This window comes from Meleagris gallopavo, chromosome 5 (genome assembly GCF_000146605.3).
Source record: "Meleagris gallopavo isolate NT-WF06-2002-E0010 breed Aviagen turkey brand Nicholas breeding stock chromosome 5, Turkey_5.1, whole genome shotgun sequence".
Taxonomy (NCBI): Eukaryota; Metazoa; Chordata; class Aves; order Galliformes; family Phasianidae; genus Meleagris; species Meleagris gallopavo.
In genome coordinates, this window is record NC_015015.2 from 43,593,361 (window position 1) to 43,617,375 (window position 24,015).

General features: G+C 38.2%; 2 protein-coding genes across 3 annotated transcripts in view; both read right to left on the bottom strand.

Annotated features, from left to right (window-relative positions):
- Positions 1-24,015, bottom strand: part of TRIP11 (thyroid hormone receptor interactor 11) — a 308,569-nt gene that overhangs the window by 172,454 nt on the left and 112,100 nt on the right. Inside the window, 7 exon segments of the mRNA XM_031553780.1 lie at positions 9,568-9,667; positions 11,988-12,187; positions 12,643-12,757; positions 14,274-14,465; positions 18,038-18,129; positions 19,580-19,744; positions 22,967-23,200. Coding sequence (XP_031409640.1) covers positions 9,568-9,667; positions 11,988-12,187; positions 12,643-12,757; positions 14,274-14,465; positions 18,038-18,129; positions 19,580-19,744; positions 22,967-23,200 — 1,098 coding nt within the window.
- Positions 871-24,015, bottom strand: part of TC2N (tandem C2 domains, nuclear) — a 36,846-nt gene continuing 13,701 nt past the window's right edge. The window contains exons 2-12 of one of the 2 annotated variants that reach the window (XM_019615839.2): positions 23,864-23,990; positions 22,967-23,197; positions 19,580-19,744; positions 18,038-18,129; positions 17,327-17,402; positions 16,219-16,319; positions 15,326-15,442; positions 14,274-14,465; positions 12,643-12,757; positions 11,988-12,187; positions 871-9,667 (exon numbers count right to left, since the gene is read on the bottom strand). In XM_019615839.2, coding sequence (XP_019471384.1) covers positions 9,557-9,667; positions 11,988-12,187; positions 12,643-12,757; positions 14,274-14,465; positions 15,326-15,442; positions 16,219-16,319; positions 17,327-17,402; positions 18,038-18,129; positions 19,580-19,744; positions 22,967-23,197; positions 23,864-23,930 — 1,467 coding nt within the window. In that variant the 5' untranslated portion in view covers positions 23,931-23,990 and the 3' untranslated portion in view covers positions 871-9,556. Of the gene's footprint in view, positions 9,668-11,987; positions 12,188-12,642; positions 12,758-14,273; positions 14,466-15,325; positions 15,443-16,218; positions 16,320-17,326; positions 17,403-18,037; positions 18,130-19,579; positions 19,745-22,966; positions 23,201-23,863; positions 23,991-24,015 lie in introns of both variants that reach the window. The other variant, XM_031553649.1, reaches the window with a different exon arrangement.

A 24,015-nucleotide genomic window follows, 5' to 3' on the forward strand; every position in this document is an offset into this window, starting at 1 on the left:
GTAGTGGGGCAGTAGCTCACATTACAGATGTCATACTAAGTTATGTTCTCTTTGCAGTTCATGTTATTTTGCACCTTATTTCTGCATATACAGCCAAAATAGGGAAAAGATTTGCTGCTGAAGAATGTTCCTATGAAAGTAGGCAGTATGTGCTTGTAGAGACTATGTACCTGGAAATGAATGACAGCTTGGTACCTATCAAAACGCCTGATAAACAGAAGGAGATGATAAAAATTCTGGCTCTCTGAACAGTGTGTGCTATTTAGCTGCCTGGGATTTGAAGAAAGTTTCAGCTTCTTTTTTGGTTGGTCTCAGTGAGCTCCTCTAAATTAAAATATTTTAATATACTTTACCTTCTCTTTCTAGAATTGTGAATTCAGTAATTTTCACTTTGACATATAGTGCATTTCTGTAATATAGCTACATAATTCAGGCCTGCAGCCTAAATTAATCTCCACTAACTAGAAGGTATATGCCCATTAAGAGGCAGTAAAAGCCTGAAGCTCCACACTGCTAGGATTGCCCTCAGGAAGCTGCAGGCTACCAGGATTTCCAGACTCCTGCTTCCCTGGGAATGATGTGAAATGACTGCAACCTGTATACGTTGCAGATTCAGAGCCTTTCAGAGTGTGGGTAGATGAATATTTTTTAATGTTTCACATTTTCAGAATTCCAGTCTTGAAAATAACATGTGCTGCACAGCTGTACTTGGCTGTATATTTGTGGTACCTGCAAGGCCATGAGTTGAGAACTCCTTACATCCCAGCGGGTTGCTGGATTGAGAGTTTGACAGATGATTTTCCAAGCATGTATTGTTGGCGCTCCTGTAAAATACTGAGGATCATAGGAACTAGAGATCTGCAAAACAAAAGCAGTTTATCAGATTATCTGTAAGCATACCATTAAATATTATATATTATGATCAAGTCCCATGTCCTGCAACATGCAGGACCTAGCCAGCAAAGTTCTATGATTTGGCACAAAATTCATGCAACATGTGTAGCAGCTATTCACCATCTGGTGCTTCACTGCTTTGTCTCAGCCTGTCCCAAGGAGCCCGCAGTTGAGGAGCTATCCCACTTGTATGGCTAGTTTCATTCTTGTTTTTCCCACTGTTTAAATTAATAGGTGAGAGAAGACACCCTTGGATATAAAGCATTGCATTGTTATGCAAAGATTGTTGAACAACTTCAAGCAGTACTTTCAGGGATATAGAAGGGTTGTATTTGAACTTGTTAGAACTACAACTTGGTAATCAGTTCTGCATGTTTTAGGCCCTACCCTTCCTATAAATGTTTTTCACCTTTGATTCTGATAACCCATATAATTTTCATTTGCCATACTATAGATAAACAGGCACTGAAATATTGAATTGAATCAAAAATTTAGATTTTAGATCAAATTTGATTAATAACAAAAATGTTATTAAACATTCTCTACAGTTAAATAGTTATTGAACAAATATTGCACGAAGAAAATTCAATGTCATTCAAAGTAAATATGGGCAATCTATTTGCCCTTATCTAGTACATATAGGCATTGCCCAAAGTCAGAAATAAGTCAGAAATGCAGGAGCTCAAATGAAGAAAAAACAAATGTCTGAAAAAATAATTGCCATTTTATATGTCTGGAGGCATTTAGTAATGCAGATGAGGTTGTATAAGCAATTCAGTTCCTTAACTTTTCCTGTTAGAGTAGAGGTAGCTTCCTACTTGCTGTGGAAAGCGGTGGAGTGTTGACAAAGAACAGTGATAGTGAATATTCTTTACCTCTACCTCACTCTTCACTGTCACGTGGAGAAATGCTATCTAGCAAGACAGATGCTAACTGATATGACTTGTTAGCTGATCATGAAGACATATTTTCAAGAGGAAGAATTAAAATGGAGAAAGCTCCTCATGGATCTGCAGGAATGTGAAAGACTATGCAGAATATCTCTGCATCAGTCCATTTCACGTTTTCCCATTTTCATATGAGCTGCTGAAAGTGTATTTCCAGCCATAAACACTTGTTTCTGAGACCCTGGTGCAGCCTACTGAAGTTTTCCAAGGGGTGAACAGCAACAGTCACAATCTTCTTACTTTGGAGTGGAAGACTGTAGTTTCTGAGGCTTGTGTGTTCAGACAGAGGTGAGCTGGCACAGTTCTACCAACACACAGCCCCGTCTGTATCGCAGCAGCTTAGGACCTGCGCCAGGACCTTAGACTCATAGCTTGCTCTGCCAAAATTCCAGCTACAGTTGCCATGGCTGTTACTCTCATTGCTTTCGGGGACCAAGCTAATGCTTTGATCTCTTTATATGGATGGACATTTGCAAACAGTTTTGACAAATGTTTCTAAAACACAGGAGAAAGTTGTCATTCTGATGATCTTCCAGTGGCTGATGAAAGGAAGTAAAACAGCTGGATGTGTTTGACTACGATTTGTCTCTTAGGCAACTAAAAGAGGTGCAGGCAGGGAAAGGGAAAGAAGTGCTGATGAAATAAAGTAGCTGAGAACAAGTGAATGCCATAAATACCCCTCAGCTGGACAAGAATAGCAGTACCTGCTGTCTTTTGGAAAAAGAGTATTTACATATATATATTTTTTCATCCTCGAGGCAAGAAACAATATTGCTCGATAGAGAATATGGAATCCACACTGATGTCACATTTGGTCCTCTGTGAATTTTGGCGTTACATGCAGACTTCCAGAAATCCCATTGTGATATACCTTTGAATCCAACACACAAAGCTATAATTTATACACACAATACAATTTGTCCACAGTGAAGAATGGTAGTCAGCAGGGTTGCATTTGGTGTACAAAATGCTTAGCATGGAGAGACAGCCAAGTCTCACAAGTCATAGCAAAGAACTGGAGCCTCAGAGAACCTCTTCTGTTCCCAGATCTGCTTCACCTTAGCACAGGAGCTTCGGTGAAGTGCCCTAACATCACCAAGGCTCTACTTCCTGGCTTTTGAAATTCCTCACTTCGACTTCATGGGCATTCTGATTTCATGGGCACTCCTTTCCACACAGATATACCAGCTTGGTGTTGAAAGCCACTTGTGTTAGAGACAAACTCAGATTTGATCATCAGCTTCATCCAGAATTCCAGGGCTTACTTGTCCTGCTCTTAAAACAAACAAACAAACAAAACAAAACAATTCTAAACAAAAAACCCTAAACTTTTGATATTCAAGTAACTTGAGTTTCAGGAGGAACTGACACCATCTAATCACCCACTTCGTGCAGTAAATCTAGATCCACAAGCTTAAATTCTCAATATGACATGTGCTCGAAAAGCATGTCAAAGTACCTGGTTGAAAATCCCAGCCCCTCCTTCCAGGGCTCATCACCATGGGAGTCAGAGCTCTGCTGGTGGAACATACAGATTTCCAGCTGTAGCACTGTGCTAAACGTGGGAAGGCTAGGGTGTTAAAAAAAGGCATTATCGGGGCCTAAGAACTGTAATGGATTCCTAATTATATATGCATGCTGATGAACAGAGGAGAATCTGATGTCTGCTGCTACTGCTTGTTTTATTACCTAAAAATGAAGCTTTAAGAGCATTTCTTCATAATAAACTTAATTTCTGCTTCTGCTTTTATTAAATGATGATTTCAAGGTAAATAAAAATTCTCTACAGCCAGGAGATCATTAAAACAGCACTGCTGTGAGAATGTAGCAAGTGACCAGCTTGAGAGCATACTGCTCCAAAATACTTCAAAGAAAAAAAAGCATCTTCAGAGAAACTGCTTAAGCTGCCCTGAGAACCACATACTGGTGGAATTGTGATCAGCAGTGATAATGGTGCAAAAAACTTCCTGATCTGAGATAGCTGAGCCCCAGGATCCTGAAGCACCACAGCTTGTTTTTGCTCATTCTTTCCAAGGCTTAGAATAATTTTTCAGCACATTATTATCTCAATCAAATTTGACTGATAGTAGAGATGTCACCTCTTTTTCCAAAAGTTTCAAGCAAATAAACAAAAACAACCACCCAACATTCAGGTAGAGAAGTGAGTGTCACCTCTCAGTTTCCCAGCTCATTTTTCATTAGAAATCAGAGAATATGTCTGGGAGAGACACATCGTTAGTTCCTGAAGTGCAGGAAAAAGATTCAATATGTTCTACCCCTATTTGATGCTGAAGTCAATCAGCCATGAGAAACTATCCATAGGCAATCAGGCTTAATTAGGTTGAGAGCTCAAAGGTCAATGAGCTCATCAGAATGAAGCATTATTTAATTACATAAAAGATGAATTCAGTCTCATACCAGGGAAGTTCTGATAGAACATAAGCAAATATCTACATGCGTAATCAGCTATGTAAGTCACGTCAAATGAAAGCTTTGTCAATAGTTACAGGCACATTACACTGTTTTTCAAAACAAAACTGCTTTTATTCCACCTCCTTCACTACCTCCCTTTAACAATCACTCAGCCAATCTGTCCTTGCTTCACTAAAAGCAACAGATAAGCACAAAAAATATTTGAAAGACTAATAGGTGCTAATGCAGGGGAGACCCAGCCCTTTTTTGGGTGTAATGTGCCATTTTCTTCTTTTGCTCTCTATCACAAACAAAGAGTACTTTCTTTTCTATGACAAGTGACAAAGGTTGGCTAGATTTAGAACTAATATTCCTGTAACTCTTATTTTTCAACGGCTCCTAAGCTATCTTAATGTTCTGCTTCATAGAAACGTGTCAACAATAGGAATTCCTGCTATAGAAAATTTCCCTAGTGAGCTGCTCCATAACTCTAGAGAGTTTCTCAAGGGAAAGGTAAAAAGTACAGTATGACTGCACCTCCCATTGGCATTTGGCATTTCAGTCCCCAGGCTAACAGGTGTTTCCCAGGTCATACACACAGGAGGAGACACAGGCCTCTCTCCAGCTGGAGCTACAGATCTCATCACACTTCCTCCTTGTGTAACATCAAAGATAGAGGCAGTCGACCAACCTGATTGCCATCTAAAGTCAGCTTGCTCCTCCTCTTCTTGCCATTCAAAATGATTTCCTAAGGTAAATTTTTGAGGAAGAAAAATTCTAGCACAGACACAAGAGGTTACAGCTGATTTAATCCATTGCTGTATTCAGTGGCAGTAGACAGCATAGAACTCAGGGAGCTTCAAAAGAATCATACCATCCAAGTTGCAGCCAGATGTAGCTCAGGAATGCTGAGCAGCAGACATGATCCAAGTCTTTGGATTGAAAGCCTTATGACTTTAGCAAGTTCTTTAAACTTCAAAGGAAGGGAAGAAGTGCTGTTGGTCCCAGTATCAGCTAAAGAGAGAAATAGTACTGGATAAACAGAATGTTAGCTGCAGAAGCAGACAACATTTGAAGAACTATTTATGCATAGAGGGCAAGAAGAGCATTCCACAGGCAAATAAAAGGAGGAAAGAAGTGGCACAGTTAGACCAATAGCAGAATAATCAGTATAGAGGATTTGTTTGAAAGCCACTGAAATCTATGGAAAGAATGGCATAACATGTAAGAGAGACAAATCCATTTTCAATGATGCTAAATTTCTAGAGAAACATCATGGACAGATTTTTAGCTATTTTTAAAATGTTAAAAAAAATTAAGCTGTCTGTGACCTTTTGGAAGATAAATCATACCATCACAATGCTGAAATAACCAAATCAGCCTTGACGACTGGTTGCTTCTGCTGAATACAATGGGAGTTCTGCCTTAGACTGAGACACCACGGACTCTCTCTCGGCATAAGCTGGATATAAATCAGCTGGAACAATGTTTGTGGAACATGGTGCTGATTTTAGTGATGGCTTTTTCCATACACCAAGCATGAGATCATGTACAGGGCTCTATTTACATGGTGATGTAATTTTACAGCAGAAGCTGGAAAAACAAGGAGGGTATATCATGTCCAGCATGATTTATGCCAAACTTTCCACAACTATGCAGCCTCCCTCCCATGTCATACATATTTTGGCAGGATGAAATTAAGAAATGGAACAGCCCTGCCCCCAGTTTCTAGACAACCTTATGCTTTGGCTGCAAAAATAACTCATAACTCAAAAGCAATCTCCATTGGGCAGACAGTCTTTAAGTCAAACAGCACATGTGTTAAACCGAATGACAAAATTACCTTTTGTTTTATACAAATGTCATCCCAACAAAAGGACAATCCAGGGCTAATTGATTTAGCAGGATGGCACTATCTGCATTGTGATCACAAAAGACACTCAAATACAGTTAACTTCCAACTAACGTTTTATGGCATTGTGGTTTACAAACTGTCACACCCACTCATCTTTTGAGGTAGAATCTTGCATTCTTTTCCTTAAAAGGAATGCCATGTCATGCCATTGAGATATAAAGACTTGAAAAATAAATGTGTTGGTCTTGTTTGCATACAGAATGCTCTTAATCATAAACAAATAAACTTAAAACAGAATTGTTTAATTTACCAGTGCAATTATATACTCACATTCTGAAAAATCTGAATAAGTTTAGTCTAATGGTGGTTTCTAAGGAGGCACTCTCTCTCTCTAGGAATAACATATAACACAAGATCATAACCGGTGTTCCAATTAACCTACACTCATTTCTTGCAGATTTAAATAAAACCCATGCAGCTTCTGAACCTCTACTATTTTCTAGAAGCTGAGTGAGTCCCACATTAGAAGCAACAGGAAATCTAACTATAAACCATGAGTACTTTATACCTACAAACTATGTGACAGTTTTCACAATAGTATTTTTTGAAACATCAGTAAATCTGGATATAACCTTAATGAAAAGAGAAGCTGAACATGCATGCATTCAGGGGACAACGTAGAGCTGTCGCTCTTAGAAGAGTGCTCTGAGACATCGTTTTTTTCCTACTTTTGCATGTATCCTTGATTAAATAAGCATCTTTGCTAATTTATGTTTTCAAGTGATGCATCATTTTCCTCTTCAGGAAGACTTTCCTAAATCTTTACTTTCTCCTAAATCTTCAGCAGCAGTGTTGGAAACATATCTGTAGAGAGGTAAGAGAACAACTTTTTCCTGAAGAAGAAGATGGAATTTCACACTAGTTGAGTAACTTCAGATCTGATGAGCAATGGAACAAACATTCTTCTTTTCCCGATTATTAAGAATTCATGAAATATGACAGCAATTCCCAACAGCTGGGAATGAATGGGCAAAGGATGAAGAAGGCCTCAGAGTACGTTGTTCACAGTGCTATAGGAGGAGCTGTGTACACCTTACAGAAGAAGCCATATGTATCCATGAGGTGTTAGCTATCAACACCCACACACAACACTACATCAAAAATTGTTTCATCCTCAGCATTTTCTCAGAGAAAAAAAAGTAGGACTTGAATTTCAATTTGTTATGCTGGTAAACACTGGTGTACACAATTAAAAAAAAAAAATCATTTTGTGTTTATAACTTTTATTATAAACACACAGATTAAATATTAACATAGGAAAAATGAGACATTACTAGTTATGCCTCCAAAAGGCTCAGCATCCTAAAACAGCCAACAAAGTCCATTTTACACAATATCCACTGAGTTGGCAATCATTGCAGAGCCACTTTTGTGGTAATTGAAGTCTCCAAAACACTGGAGTATTTCCTGTCCTCCCTTTCAAACAGAACAGCATTTTGCATAAGGAAACAGTTAGTTCGCACTGTTGTTTACTGCAATACAGCCACAATGAATAGAAGGATCCCTGTATTCAAGTAGAGAACTCCAAGAACATCAGCTTAGTCCAATTCCTTTTTTCATTTTACCCAGCAGGCCAGGCTCATCTCAAGTACTGTAGCTGGATGGATGCTGACATCTCCCTGTACACAGCAGGGGGGTTGAAACTAGATGATCATTGTGGTCCTTTTCAACCCAGGCCATTCTATGATACTACGATCTCACGTCCAGATCCACTGGGCCAACTGGGAGCTTTGCAAGGAGCATCCATCAAAGCAAAAAACAATGTCTGTTCTCCAAATAACATGCAAAAACCATTTCAGTTCATATATAAGAACATGTCCAAAAGAAGATTATGTACAACCCAGGGAAAATCCTTTTGTTTGGCCATTTTAAAAATCATTTAAAAAACAAACAAACAAAAAAACCCATCTGGATGGCTGAAATTTTAAAAGCTTTAATTAACAACTAAAAAAAAATTGAAGAGATTCCATTTCTTTTCTTGGCCTTTATTTGAAGTCAGAAAGGCCAAAATAAAGAAGCTTTGAGCTCTTTGCTTAAAAACAAACTGTCTTCCTGTTTCAGTGCTTTCTCTGCCCCCCACTGTTCCTTTGCCTTCAAGCAGTGAGTGCTCTCGCCACTCCAGTTCCTATGTCAGATGTTTGAATGTGTTCCAAGTTATAAAAAAGATACAGTTATTCGTTGTCTACACAAACACATATTTGAGCATCTCACACAGCCAGCATTAGATGTGTGACGGATTTAATGGAATATATTTTTGTTCAATCCAGTAGTCTTTGCTTTTAGATGCACTTATCATCTATTACATAATCAGCATTTTTCCCTCCTTAAAAATAACTCTGAATAGACTCCTGAAAACATGGGGACTAGTAGAAAAATAATCTTAGGATTTTGTAGGAAAAATATCACTTGCAGTAAAAATATGGTAATCCCTTCTTGCTTGAAGAAAGAAATATATACTTCATCAGTAAATATTTGCTTACTCCTTAAGAACATTAGTCTGGCTTTTAGTAAAGTAAGCAAATGGTAATACAATGTTGATTAGATAGGAAGTCATTTACATGTAAGAGTTATGCAGAATAAACTAATTTATTAAAAAAAAAAAAAGACAACAAAAAAAAAACAGCCTGGCTCTGATCCTAAGCAAAGCTGATACCTTTTTAACAGTATTCTCCTTATTCCTTCCAGCACTCACAAAACAGTGAGGCTAGAGGGCCCCACTTAAGAAGATTACAAATAGTCAGAGAAACTTGTATCTTTCAGTTCCTCTGTTTAGAATAGAGAGAGATGGATGAAACCCAAGATACTGGCATGTCGGTGCACTGAACAACTCTTCACTGGAGGCAGACATTAGAAAAGCCTTTGGGTGCTGCATTATTTTACAGTTCCCTTTAGGTCTCCTGCTACAGCCACAGCTTTCCCACCTGCTGAGGCACATGTTACTCTGGCCAAATGCTGTCAATACAGGTGTGGCCTGAGGCTCAAAAGTACCTAGGTTCAAACTGCTGACCAAGCTGATTCCAAATGGGCTGTGAAGTCTGACAGAGATGTGACTGCAGATGTGAAGATGAAGTCTGTAACTAGTGCAAATGATGTTGATTCACGCTCTCTCTCTTCAGTACTGGATTTCTATACTCTTAAAGAGCCTGAAAGGGGAAAAAGAAGTAGACTTTTTAAAACCAAATGAGTTCTCTTCCCATTTCCTAAGTCTTCCTCTTAATAGTATTTCTCTTCAGGAAATCGAGTTTTTCCAATTAACATGGAGGCGTGATAGAGTGAAATCCTTTTGAACAGTTTGTGTAGACAATATTTTTTTCTTTTTATTTATATTATTCTTATGCCTTTTAAAATATCTTTGTGGAAAAAAAGTCCTCAGTTTCATCTCCAGTCTTCAAGACGGACCAAGGCTGTACCACTTAATAACAACTTTTTCAGGATTAGCAATAGTATCTTCCCACTGCTCTACTGCTTCACTGTTATTGCTGTCAGAACTTATCCAGACCTGCAAGGAGAAAAAAGAAACAAAACAAAGTTTACCTGATGTAACACAGAAGTCCAGCCTATGTTAGTTCCAAATAAATTCCATGAAAGTGTAGAGTGAGATGTGACACGTAGACTGTGACCAAAGCATTAGCAACAAATACAGTTCTGCTAGGACTAACGTAACTTGGCTTCCAACTGGGAACACAGGGAGTCTGGGTTTATATTTAGTCTCTAAACAAATAGGAGTTTAGAAAGCTCACTACACTCTAATGTTTTGCTAGTTAACAAAATGTTTTAAGTCAAGCATTCCTTGCTTCATTCAAATTCATGTGCTGGGGTCAAGGGCCCGTGAGGGCAGCAATGACTCTCTGTATCATGCAGTCAAACTCCAGTTGGCTGCAAGCCACCTGGCACCCAGATTTAGCTGTCCAGCCTTTTCATGACCATTTTAAATCACATACTCCAACAGACAGGGCCAAACCTGCATTCCACAGAGGTTACTAACGTGCCTGTAGCACACACAGTCACGCAGTAAGAGTCCATCTCTTCACAATATTACACTAATGGATAGAAGCCATTAAACAAGGAAATAAGGTACAAGAAGGAAGTTTCCCCCTAAAAATTATCACCAGCTTTGACTGCCAAAAGAATTCTGATTATGTAAGTAGGTATCATCATTTATGGGACTCCATTTCCTGCACTCTTCCAAGAATGAGTTCTTTTAATACTTCTCAGAAACCTTCACCATGAAGTACATTTAGCCCACACTGTTGAGGCATGATTCCTTATGTGAGAATAATGTCTTCCAGAATACCACAGGCAGCTGATACTTCATCCACAGAGATTCAAAATACATCTTGCTCATGATTAAAGACATGCTCATAAATGCAACCTAATCAAAGTGTTGTCTGCTTTAGAACAGCATCCAATTAATCATCATTCTCTGAAGAAAGAAGTTAATAGATCTAGCCATATTCATCTTTTTCCAGCCACCCAGCCAACTGCTCAATGTACGCTTTTCCCTGAGCCGTATTTTATGTCTTCATGTGTTATGTGGCAATGTCTGCCTGCATGAGCTGAAACAACCTTTTCCAAATAACTGAAGAGCAGTAGTTGTTCATTTGCTCCCTGTAAAAATAAGGTCCATGATTAAATGCAACTCATAAGATTGAGATGACCTCACGTACTGTTTAACTTACTGCAAAATCATACCCAATTAGTTTTGCCCCAAGGTATTACAACTAAAAAGAACAGTTTCTTTTCCCATTCCAAATCTAATTCTACTAATAGGAAACACAGAAAGATGGAATACGTGGGCCATTATACTCAATAAAATGGAGGAAGATCACATAACTCATTTCTATAGCAGAACAGCATCTCCTAAAGTGCATGTGCCCAGCATGCACACAAAATACACTGCCAGAATGGGAAACTATCATTTTCTGTACCCAAGGATAGAGTAGTCCATCCTTCAGTTAGCAAATGACTTTACAGTTGGAATCTCAACATCACTCCACATTATTAATTTATGCATATATTAAAATTCTCTTAGTACATCTATCTGGATCAGAGAATGCACTTAGCAGTTGGAACAGCTAAGAAATAAAAATAGAGAAAGAACAGGCAGGCTGGTGGTAAGATAGAGCAACTAGAATATGAGGACAGAGAGAATAAAAAGAGACCAGAATACCAAGTTTTATAAAGTATGGTGATTAAATAAGTATGATCACAGAAATGTACTTGAATACATACTACAGAGGTTCCAGCTGTTAAAATAAAACAAAAAAAAAACCCTTCCAGCTAAATTTTTTTTTCTGTCTGTTCACATTATAACTTGATCATACACATTCAGAATACTGTGCTGACTACGTGTCTGTCTTGCTCAGAAGGGAAATCTGCTGTTGTTGCTGTTGTATTTTTTTCTACACACACCTGTTTGTGAGCATACTACTACACACTCTCTTTCTGTACGTCATGGAGCTGCTGTGAATGCTGTATTTGTTTTCTTTAGAAAACCTAGAGGCAAGGACAACATCATTCATCTGTTCATAAGGAGGAACCTTTCATGTAATAACTTTCCACACAAAAAAGACTTAAGGACTTCCTTTCAAGGAAAATCAAATGTCAACTTCCATTCTGATGCTTGTGATGTTCAAGAGTCCCCTACCATTTTTTCTTGAATTATATCAAGAAGTTTATTCGAATTCACTATTTCCCTATGCACCACCTTAAAGTATTTTTTTAATGAAGTTAAAAAAAAAAAACAAAAACAAAAAAACCCAACCCTGCAACTGGATTTAAGAATATCAAGACTATCATGTTAGTTAGCAGAAACCAACCTGTCCTAGAAAGTGCTTTCTTCTCACTGAGCTTCTGCTGTAGAGTTTGATAAGAAAACTGATTCCTTGTTCAGCTTGGCTAACTGGAAAAATCATCATTTCTCTCCACTTCACTTGACCATTAGTGGACTTCACGAGACGAGTCTTCTTCTTATAGATCAGCCCTTCTGTACTAAACATTCCAACTTTCACAAAGAAACCTTACAGAAAAAAAAAAAGAAAAAAAAAGGGAAGAAAAAAAGCATAACACACAAAGATTACTCACAAACACACCCAAAGAGGAACTGATGTATGCTTTAACAATAATTTCTCAAAAGCCTGGCCAAAAAAACTGTACAATAGCTTTCCTGAGTAGTCACACAAACTATGTTCACTAACGTTGAACTGATTAACACATATCCAAACAGCAAGTGCAAGCTAACGCTATTTTATGTCAGGATTAATATTGGGATAAAATCTCCCAGAACACTTAATGTGCAGCTTCAAACCAAACAAAATGTAATCAAATGAGACATCTATGGAAACAAGCCTTGGCAACGGAAACCTACTGCACAATATGTTAGTTTGAAGTTTGTAAGGAATGCTATGAATTGCCAACCCATTTGATCAGCATTTTACCTGCTACAAATGGCTTTAGACAGCTGATGTAACTTACTTAACGACAGCGGCGTAGATGAAATTGGAAGATTTTGTGCTTCAAGAATCTGTAACTGAATCCTCCTGTTTATTGCTTGAAAACAAGTTCCTATTTGAAGTTCTGTGCGGCACACCTACAAGCAGAAGAATGTTGCCATAACATCTGGATTAAGCTGCTTATAAACTCAGGAAATGCAGGAATTCTGTTATATGTTGGGCTCACTTGTTCCTATCTGGGATTTCCTGGACAGAAATATAAGTATGTGTTGTATATACATCCTGCAGATGCACAGTAAGTAAATGCATCTTGCACTTGTCACAGCTGCTGTACATGTGCTCCACTGACGCACTGCTTATGTGCAGTGCATGTATGGCCCTAATGGGCTGCAGCCAAAGATATTGGAAAAATAATTGAGTCCTCAAGTTTCACCTGGGAAAGATTCCTCAGTGGTAAAAGTGGACACATATAGGGAAGATCAGACCTGCAGTAGTGCACTACTAAATCTGGGTGTGAAAGTGAGAGAACAGGCATGCTTTACGAACAGAAAAAAATTTTGGAATTCTCCTTCCCCTCTTTTACATTTTGCAATCTGAAGATATAAACAACAGTATAAAAAGACAAAGATTAATTTCACTTCAGTTCAGTTAAGAGACCCAAATTCTCTTCACACCTCAGCCACACACATTCTGTGCAAACCTGAGAGGGAGCCACTGACTCAGTTCTGTTGGGAAGTAAGAGAAAACTGCTGCCTCACAGGATAGTTTGTGGACCTGCAGCATCTGAAGAGCTCTCAGATACAATGGTGAGGAAAGCCAGCATGGACAGACTCAGGAATTTACGCTAAAATGAAGTGGCATCTGAAACAGCTTTATCTTCTACTTTCTTTGTAGAAAGTTACTGCTTTTGAAGCAATGCTTGTTAGAAGTACAGATATAAAGTTTAACTTCTGTTAGAAATCAAGAGTGTCACTCATATTACTTAGACATATTTAGATAAAATTTGCTTTTGAATTGCCAATTCAAGTTTAATCTGTTAAAAATACAAATGTCTAGACACAATCTGTAGAAGAAACAAACAAAGTGGGAGTAGGGGGAAAGGAATCCCACTGTGAAAATGGCACTTGACAACCACCTGTTTTTTATTACTCTAATGGAAATGAACTGTCTGAATTATTACTTCACAGCATGTAATCTGAACGTTAATAATAATAATATGTATATATATATGTGCAGTTTTAAGCCACTGAAGATCTTAGTATTTTCTTCCATAATAAAAACAAATCCCATTTGCTGTGAGCTCTCGCTGTGAGTCCTAAGAATTTTCTGATGCTTTTGTGGTACGAAAAGGCAATTACTCGGTGTCCTGGAAAGTCTTCCCAGAATGTCCCTCCCTCCAGCCATAGGCCATGTTGTTGAAAAGCAAGTTCTAGCTTTTTTTCCTAGAAGCAGCTGTGGTTTATGATCATGGCAGGGATGTGCACAGTTCAGAAGTGCCTTTTTTTTCTTCATCTAATGTCCCTCATCCAAGAAAGGAAAAAAGAAACAACCACTTTGTTGTTAACACTGAATTATTACCAAATTATTTTAGTTCCATTTTCAACAGCATTGTCTGGTCATACAACAACATGCATTTATGGTATTGGCACTTACAGGTGCTTTGGAAGGAGGAGATATATCCAGCCAATGATTTGACTCCTCTGAGCTGAGCTCCCGCAGTGACAAAGAGCACTCTCCAATTGTTCTTTTCCTAGGAGTCTGTGTCTGGATTTTAAATACCAGTCTGACAGTTTGAACACTTTGCAACTTAATAGCAAATACAAAAGTTTCCATAAATTCAATGTCCTAAAAAGAAAGACAGGTAACACGATCTCAATAAGAGAGTCCCATTAGATCCCAAACCTAGAAACAAAGTTTTCAGGGTCCTTTGGCCACTGCTCCTGGATACCATTTCAAGCTGTCATGAAGAGATGTGTTTTTACAGTGGGTAAGTTCATGTAGACTTTTCATCTCGCTGTTACACCCCGGGAAGAGACAAGGCTCTGGAGTCTTGCTCACTACCAGGACAAGCTGACAACTCTTCTGCAGCTTTACAACAGCATGCACACACTGTCCTGAGGCCTTTTGTTCCAGTCTCTCTGCTCATTTTACATTCTTTCACCTTTGACTCATATTATGAGTTGTTCATATTGCTTCCTCTCCGTCCTCCTGGCCCCAACCCCTTTATCTTCCTGCCATCATCAGGAATCCTGTGCCTCATGACCAATTCTTACTACTTTTTGCATGGACAAAGCACGGCTTACTTTTGCCTCCTGCCTTAGCGAAGCGCTGGAAGTAGTACTTCATCCTTTACCTTCCCCAGGTGAATTTGCATCTACAATTATGTTCGGATTTCTTCCATTCCCCCTCCATTCAATTGCCAAGACCAGAATGGTTCATGATACTCTGTAAGTGCATCCCATAACTGTCCAGCAGATTTGGGAGAAAAGGAGGAATACAGTGGAGGGCAAAGGGGGAAGAAATTGGAACAAGCCTTGTAAAAGGATTCTGAGAAATTGGAAATGGGGAGAAAAAAAAAGAAAGGAAAAGGGAAATAGTAACTGGAACCTAGACAGTTACCACGGCAAATATGATACAGAACTGGGTGTTGGTCCATTATTTTGGGGGGAAGGTTTCTTGGTGTTTTTTTTTCTGCTTCTACTTACATTGCAGCCTTCCTTGGCAGAGGATTTGAACTGCACAGGCTTGGGCAGCATGAGAATTCCCTTGACATAGATATGAGGATTTTCCCCACAACCGGAAGGCCAGCTCAGCCCTTTGCACTACAACATTGAAAACAGAGTCAGTTGAGATAATGCACGCCAACCAGCTTTCAGACAAGTTAGAAACATAAGGTCTACATTGCCCCAGAATTATACATAATTCCTGTCTTACTGAATGCAAATCAGAGCCAGGGTAAGAACTATATCACTTCAGAACATTTAATAATTTGCTTCTACAGCGGAGAGTAAAAGTTCTTCAGCAGATTTTAATTATTTCACTATGTGGAAGTTCAACAGCAGATAAATCATGAAATTCCTTACGTAATCTTGCAAATTTATCATTTGATTTAGTTACAAGGTTTCTGAGTAATAGAAGTTCCATTGCCTAAAAATTATTCACAATTCCTGGAAATGTATGAAGCAGCCAGTGTCACACCAGTTAACAAAAAACCCACAGGAACTATACAGCCTCAAAGTTCTGCCCTGAAAGAACTACTAGATTTGGTCAGTTAAATGGTGCTTCTAAATTTGCTTCAAATTACTGTCTCCAAATTTCCACTGTAAAATCTCTACAGCAGGACCAACTCTATGACCTGCTCAGCTTCTTTATCCACATCCAACAGTTTCTCACCGCCAAACAGGAACATTTGACTGAACTGTGCTTATATTAATACTTGAAGGTATTATTATTGTTTTTCTCCTCAAAGTATTCCTTAATTCTCATTATTCTAGTTAAGTCTGATTCTCTGGTATTTGAACAAAAAAGTATAGTAAAATAGCCATTTGAATAAGTTATAATCTAATATATTAATATTTGCTTATTTATATTTACTGACATGTAAAACTGTGATCCAGATCTGCTCCACAGAAGGAACGTAGCACAACTTTACATTCAGTCTTCCAAAGTCTCGTTCATCACCTGATAACGTAATGGTATCTGTGGGGAAAAAAAAGGCCAATTGGTGTTTCTAGAAGCAATGTGCTATGATAAAAATTCATTCCAAGAATAAAGGAACCCATTAGCAGGTGGTCTGCTTATTTTTGAAAATTTCTCAGAACATACATTTAAAATATCCTAACACAAAAAAACCAAAAACTTTTAGGATAAAATATCCATGAAGTCCTGTTGCCTGACCTGCATTTTAACTCCACAGTTTACCACAGTTATCTCTACTGAAGTCAATAACTTGTGTTGCACTCAAATGCCTTTCAGAAACAAAAGGAGCACATTCCTGAGACACCCAAAACACATTCAAATAAAAACATCTATCACTTCCCTTAGATTAATCACTTCCAGTGTTAAGTTAATAAGCTGGTCTGCTATTTGTCATTCTTACCCAGCCTAAGAAACATTTCACTGCATATTCTCTGAGAGTCACTTAATACCCAGAGTTTCTTTGTTGTGTTGAGGAGGCTGGATGAAATTCTGACTTTTACTAGGGAGACTTTAATGGGGACTTGATTTTTAAGGTTTATTTTGCATCACCTCGATTTCTTGAGCATTTCTCTCAAATACAGCAGGTTTGTATGCAATTTTCTTGCATAATTCTTAATGTAATAGAGGTATTGGAATCCAAATACCTCCCACAGAAAAATACTGATAAATTAAAAAAAGACAAGGCTTTGTGACCAAAGTGCCACTTTCTATTCTAACAGAAAATCTGTCATTTCTTCTTTCATTGGAATGGTAAATCCAGGGTTAATTTTTCAAAAGCATGAAAACTTGCATTCCTGAAAGGCCCATTTGGCTCAATCTCCTGACAACAGGAAGGCACAAGGCCAAAACTCTTAATTTCAAATTGCAAAGTAATCCCCATTGACTTGCTAATCAGATTCATCTCAAAAATAAATAGATACACAAAATAAAAATCAACGTTAGAGACAGCTCAGTATTGCAAGTACGAAGGAGATATTGCATTACAAGTTAAACAAACAAAACATCACCCAGACTCCTGTTACTGCCATGTGAATCCTTTCTGGAGGAGGTGCTGCTAGGTACACTGGAGACTGAATCGTATCTCTGCAGAGGGAAAAACAGCAAAACATACCCCTTCTATCAGAGCAACAGATGCAGAAAGTCATAGAAATTCTATCATCAGACAAGACATGATGGAAACAAAATAAGAAATTTCAAATCTTTAACCTGTTCCCTATCAATCTGTTGGTCCAGCACGGAGTTACTATCTTGATGCAAAGAATAAATACAGGACACATTAGACCAACGGATTTTTTCACTCACTGGTATGTACACAAGTTTATGTCATGTAACTGAAGATTATTTAGGAACAAATAAATAAATACACAAAATGTAGCATCATTTTTTGCATAAATGTAAACTTCTAATGTTCGTCTTTTCAAGTGATGGAAAAAAAAAAATCACAAGATGAGAAACCACGGACTTATCCTATCCTAACTAAAAGCCTACTCAAGTTTCTCAGCAGCTTTGTTGGACCTGAATAGCAGTAACCAGAGGAGACATCAGCCAAATAAACACTTGAGGTTAGCGAAGACATTGAACTTTTCCCTTTTACCCCTCCAGTGCACAGGACAATGCCCTTCAGCGATTCCTCTAAAACAGTGTGACTGAAACATACACCAAATGTACTGAATTTTCAGTACAACCTAAGTGACAACTAAAGCATGAGAAATACTCACCTTCATGAATCGATGAGGTGGGCTTCTGAGATCAAACATTGAATGACTTAAATCAAGTGATCCAGGCAAAGCACTAGTTCTTAAATCACTAACTAAAAAGACAAAAAGAACAGTATGAACAGTGTCATTGCTGGAAAAAAAATACTAAGAAGACTTTTTAAAATTTAAGTAGACTCATGGCAGAAATAAAACCTAACTAGATGATAACTAAGGGTTTCTCCTCCTTTCCTCACCTCTCGTTCTCAAAATACTCTCCTGAAATGACAAAACGGTGAGAACAAGCCAGTTGAGCATTCCATTTTTGAAACAGTCAAACCTATTCACATTGGCAGCACTGGCAGAATGGACAGCCTCAAAATTACTTCCACAACAGAAATGGTGTTTTCAGTAGATGCTTGAGCCCTTGTCTTTATGCAAGTCTTTACTGTAGACACACTTGAGTGACCTTTCTCCTGTTTGAGCTTACTAAAACAAACTAATGAAATATTTACTTAGCTTAAACAAACAAACAAACAGATGATGAACTGAAGGGAAGATGTTTAAGACAATTTTATAAAAACCACTGGTCTCCCACCACGGTTGCTTGCAAAAGTCCAGCAAAACTGCATGTGTTAAAAGCTACTTAAATTATGTGTTTTGTTCTCTTAAAAAATATGGTCTTTCAATTTAGTTTCTATGGTGATTCAAAATTATTTTTAAACAGAGCACTGATTGAAACAGTTTCCCCAGCTGTAAAAGAAACATGCAATACCTTTCTGACAAACACATCTTTAAAAATGCATGCTGCTGCCAGCATCCATCTTGATGAAGAGATGTGGATATTTCTTTGAGTGTATGATTTTTCTGAATAGGTTTCCATAGCTAAACACAGTCATCTACTTTACTGTAAACAGCATGCATTATATACAAGATACATATACCAATGAACAGTACAGAAGTTTTTCCTGGACAGCCAAAAACTTGTATCTAAACTTCTACTGATACTGTGTCACAGCCCTCCCTTGTAATTAAACATAATGAAGCAGTGAGAAGTGGGGACATTTCTACAGCTTTAAATAGCAAACTACATAAAAGCTGGCACATAGCACAGCTTCCTGTTTTTTTACCTGTTCTCATAATCTGCTCCTGAATGTTTTTAGTGCTTGTTTCCCTCTCCACATAACATTTCCCAGGTATTCCTCCAATCAACAAACCATGCGATTTCTTTGTTCATTCTACCTCAAATACTGGTAGCTAGAATCTTCAGTACTGTATCCTGTTATGGATCAGAGGCAGCTACCCTAGCTTGCTTTGCTATTCTATCTACAGTCACGTGATACATGCAAGCCCTGTTAAGCCCCTAAAAGATACAATGTACCAGCACAGCTGGATATCAAGCAGAGCCAGCTCCTCAATCAATTCCCTTACCAGGAAGTACCTATAGTATACAGACCAGCTTGAGGACTGCTATAATCGAACATCTTCTGTACAATAATAGCTTTATCTCTTACCTACTGACCTTGAAGAAAAGAGAAAGATAGAAAAGGGTGCAGTTCTTCTCACCTGATCCATATAATTTCCTATTATCTGATTTGGCTTGGAAGCGCCTAATCTGGTCTGGTGAAACATGATGTTCCAAATAGAATGGGTTGTACACATCATAGCGGGGCCACTGGTACACACCGCACAGTTCTGCTTTCCGGTCACCAAAAGAAGCTCTGGCAGATTCTGTGAAGCACAAGTAAACATCATATGCAAGACCTCCAGACATAACACATGCTGCCTGTGTTCATAAGGCAGGTTGAGTGCCTTCAGGGCAAAGGACAAAATGTTTCATTATTATCTGCTTCAGCGAAAGGAAAAAAAAAGAAAAAGAAAACAAAGAAAACAGACATATATATTATGTCAGATTTCAACAGCATGTTAGAAAATATTGGAATGAAATCGGCCATACAAATACATGTGTGCCCTGTCTTGGTGTTCCATAATAAATGCCCAACCGTTAAAATACAGATGATTTTAAAGACAGAGACCAAGATGTAAATCATTAGAAAGGTAGGTCCATGAATAAGGAAAATCTCTGACTTAATTGGCTAAGTGATCCCAGGACATTCCTACTTGACTAATGAGCCCCCAGATTTCCAAAAGAGTCTTGTATGGAAAGATGATACAACTTATGACTGTAATCTCCTTGTCATCCAATTTTGGTTGGTCTCGATGATCTCTAGAGGTCCCTTCCAACCCCTACAATTCTGTGATTCTGTGAATTTTCACAGGAAGTCTGTCAGTGGCAAAATCACTGATCCAAAATGACTTGAATTCTTGGCTGACACACAAGGAGACAGACTTGAGAAAGCTTGAAACCCAGCCATTTGCTCAGTCCATTATGGCACTGCTGCCCCATTATTCTCTTCTTTATAGTTTTTTCAGAGAATACACACACCTCCTGCTCAGCAGAACAGCAAAGAATACCGCTCTAGACTTTCATTTTATCCGGAGCTGAAAGAAGCCTTATGTAACAATCCAGAACAGAAAAGAGATGGGGTGAGCTGGACTCTGCCGAGCTCTGACATCTGCTTCCTTCACTTCACCTCCCCAGATTTCAGCCTCCCTATGAAATAGCTCCTTACCCCATTATAACGTGCCTTCAATTCTGTACACATTATGCCATAAGAGGCAAAATATTATTGCGTATATATAGCCACAACAACCACCTTCCAGGTGACAGTAAAGTTAAGAACAGCGAGATGGAACATGAGAGTTGATAAGTGAAGTGAAGAATTCAAGTACAATGGGCTTGAGCAGAACCTAAGTTAGACTGAATATTAAAAGTGAAGCTGTAAAGAATTGCTACACAGCAGGTGACAGTAAAATCAGTGTTCCGGCCCAGGAACACTCTCCCTTCTGCCAACTTACTTCTATGAGAATAGGAGACGTGCTACAGTGAATATTGAGAAGCTCTGCCAGAACTTAATTGATTTCAGAAAGGATGCCAAGAGCTTACACTAAGCATGTTCTGTTTCAATAAAGGAAAATGGCAGACATGCAAAGAAAATGGAATGGAACTGAAATTTTTAGAACTTGGGCTGCTATGGATACTTAACAACGATCAAAGAAACAAATACTATAAGTGTATTTTTTTAATATGCTGGTGCTTCGGCAAATGTAAAAAAGGAACGACAACATACTTCCCTGTATTTAGTATATCTCTCTAAAAAGTAAACTTTGCATTTTTAAACATAGCTTTAGCGAGGCTTAAAGAGTTGTATTTCCAAATATAAATACTTATTTTTTAAAGGAAATGGAAGCTGCCTACTTGACATAAGATCCACTTTTCAAATATTTATGCAAGAATTTAAAATATTTGCTCAAGAGAAGCAATTATAAACAGCCTAGCCATCCTGCCAGATTATCTTCTGATTTTATAGCCCAAGGGCCAGTCTAGGTCCTTCAGAAAGGCTGAAGCATAACTCCCAATGAAGACAAGTCACTGGTTTATAAGACCCTGTAGAACAGCACGAACAAAGAAAACATTTCTATAAAGGTTGTTAAACATCTCTTCCTTCTCACTGGAAAACTCAGATGTCTCAGAGTCCTTTATGTACAGTATCATAAGGATGAGGTAGGACCAAGGAAGACAGAGTCTGAATGCAAACCCTGTGAGAAAAGGGATTTACCAGCAGCATATCCTGCATTCCCATACCTTGTTCAGATACTCCTTACAAGAACTAGCTACTGAAGAACGCATACGTAGATTGCTCCAAAAGTAATGCCTGCTACTTATTTCCATGGAAACTACAACAGATACAAACAGTACAATAACACCATTTGATAAAACAAATTCTCAGCTACAAAATATGATTTTTCAATATAATCACATGGATGCCATTTTTTCCACATGGAAGAATTCAGTGAGACACCTTTGCTTCATAATCACTTCTGTGTCAGACCACATTTTGTCTGACCACCCCTCTGTCACATGGCAACAAAATGTAACGGGATACTGGTGGGAAGGTTCAGCCTCTACTGCTATACCAGCAACATCCACCTCTGATGTCGTGGACCAACATAACAAAATAGGAGGCATAAACTTTCAGAGCAGCCATCATATACAACAAGCAGTCTCTCTGTGCAGCAGCCCTGCTCTGCTAGTGGGAGGCAGAGAAAAACTTGCTTCTGCTGGCTATCTGCAGAGAAACCTGAAGGGGAGCAGGCTCAAAGATAAGGAAGGTCTTAAAACCTTCCTCCAAGTAGTACCACGTGCTTCCTATTGGTGAAATTTGAAAAAGAGTACGAATGTTAGTATGCTGAAAGTTTTGACATAATAAACATAAAAGCCAGACCACTCTTCTTAAGTGATCTGGATGCTGGTGATACATTAGCACTTTCTTTGACTCCAATAAATTCTTTATTAGAGCTTCATCTTCAGTGTCTTCCATTATGTGGAGTGTAAGCATTAGTATGCAACCCCTGCTTTTAATTTCATTCATGCAGGATCACAGAGATTCATATTGGAGTGACATCCTTACCAAAAGCTGTCCCAATATCCAGAGAGGAAAGTCATAAGACCTAGCTTCTAGAGAAGTTTTACGGATACATGCTTTCAGTAGGAGTACTTAACAGCCTTCAAAGAGTAGCAGATACTGAACAACTATTTCTGAGTCAACTGACAGACTAGGTTAAATTAAAATGCATATCCCTGCAGCCCTCCTCCAAATTTCTAGAAGCTAAACAGTAAAAACAGTTAATAGATAAGAACGGGGAGAAGGGCAGGGAGAAATTGTTTTATTATAATATGCAAAGCAAGCAATTTCTCTCACCAAAATAAAGTTTCTTTGGCTTTGGTTAGAAAGTGACATTGGTTAACGTACCTAACGAAATACTATCATTTTTGTTCAGGTTTTCCCAACTGAAATACACACTATTTCAGCAACACTGTTTATATTTTACCTTGAATTCCTCCAGCATGTGAGGTACTAGGAAGGCTTTTTGGCTGTACGTAAGCCAGTTTGAATGGTGGGACCACAAATGGTACCTCCTGCCCATCCAGCGGCAGTTTAGAAAGCAGATAATCCTCAGAACAGCCAACTTGCCGCTTCACTGATACTGAAGACAATGGAGGTTGCTCTACAATAGTTGGCTTGCTTGTGGGTACAGCTTCAGATTCCTGCGCCATGGAAACTGCTAAAAATAAAAAGCAAGAAAAACAGACAGTCTACATGTGCATTAAGTTTGGAACAATACTCTGAACAGATCTCTTTAATAGAATCTGTGCTTGATACATTACTGTTGCTAGTATTCAGTTTTACTAGCATTCAGGACAAGTACCTGGAAAAGATATTTATCCTCATGTCTGTACTAAAACAAATTCTGCTGTCTTAGGCTGTATATTTATAGCTATCTTGCCCTTAAGTCAATTTTACAAGAGGAATTCTATGCATTTGTATCATAGATCAATTGTGCAAACAACTAAGACACCAAATAAAATTCTAAGGGGAAAAAAAAAAAAAAAAGTAGCTCAGTGCTCACTTTCAGACAGATTGCAAGATACAAGACCTTTACATGACCTTAGGCTGATTGGTTTTTTCTGTTCTTTTTTTTGGATTTTCAGACAGCATTCCAGGCAAGGAGCAGACTTCGGACCAGTTATTTTTCAGTTCCAATTCCAATTTATAACACTAATAAGCATGTGTCCAATTTCCAAGTGGAGGCATGGAAAGAATTTTGGATATGTAAAAGAATTCAAGTTTATCAAGGGTGACAAAGTCATTTTGTTGATGGGAAACCTCATAATTAATGAGGCCAGAATAGCAAAACCTTTAGTCAATGTGTTATATTGAAACTCACAATTGCTTTTTTCTTTTTCCACATAAAAACACCATTTACAGCAGTTTTTAATATATTCGTTCGCCATTGTTCTTGGTGTTGCAATTTGGAGGAAATCACAGTCAACAATCCACTGCAGCTATCAAACCTGAAAAACAGAAAAGTATATTAGA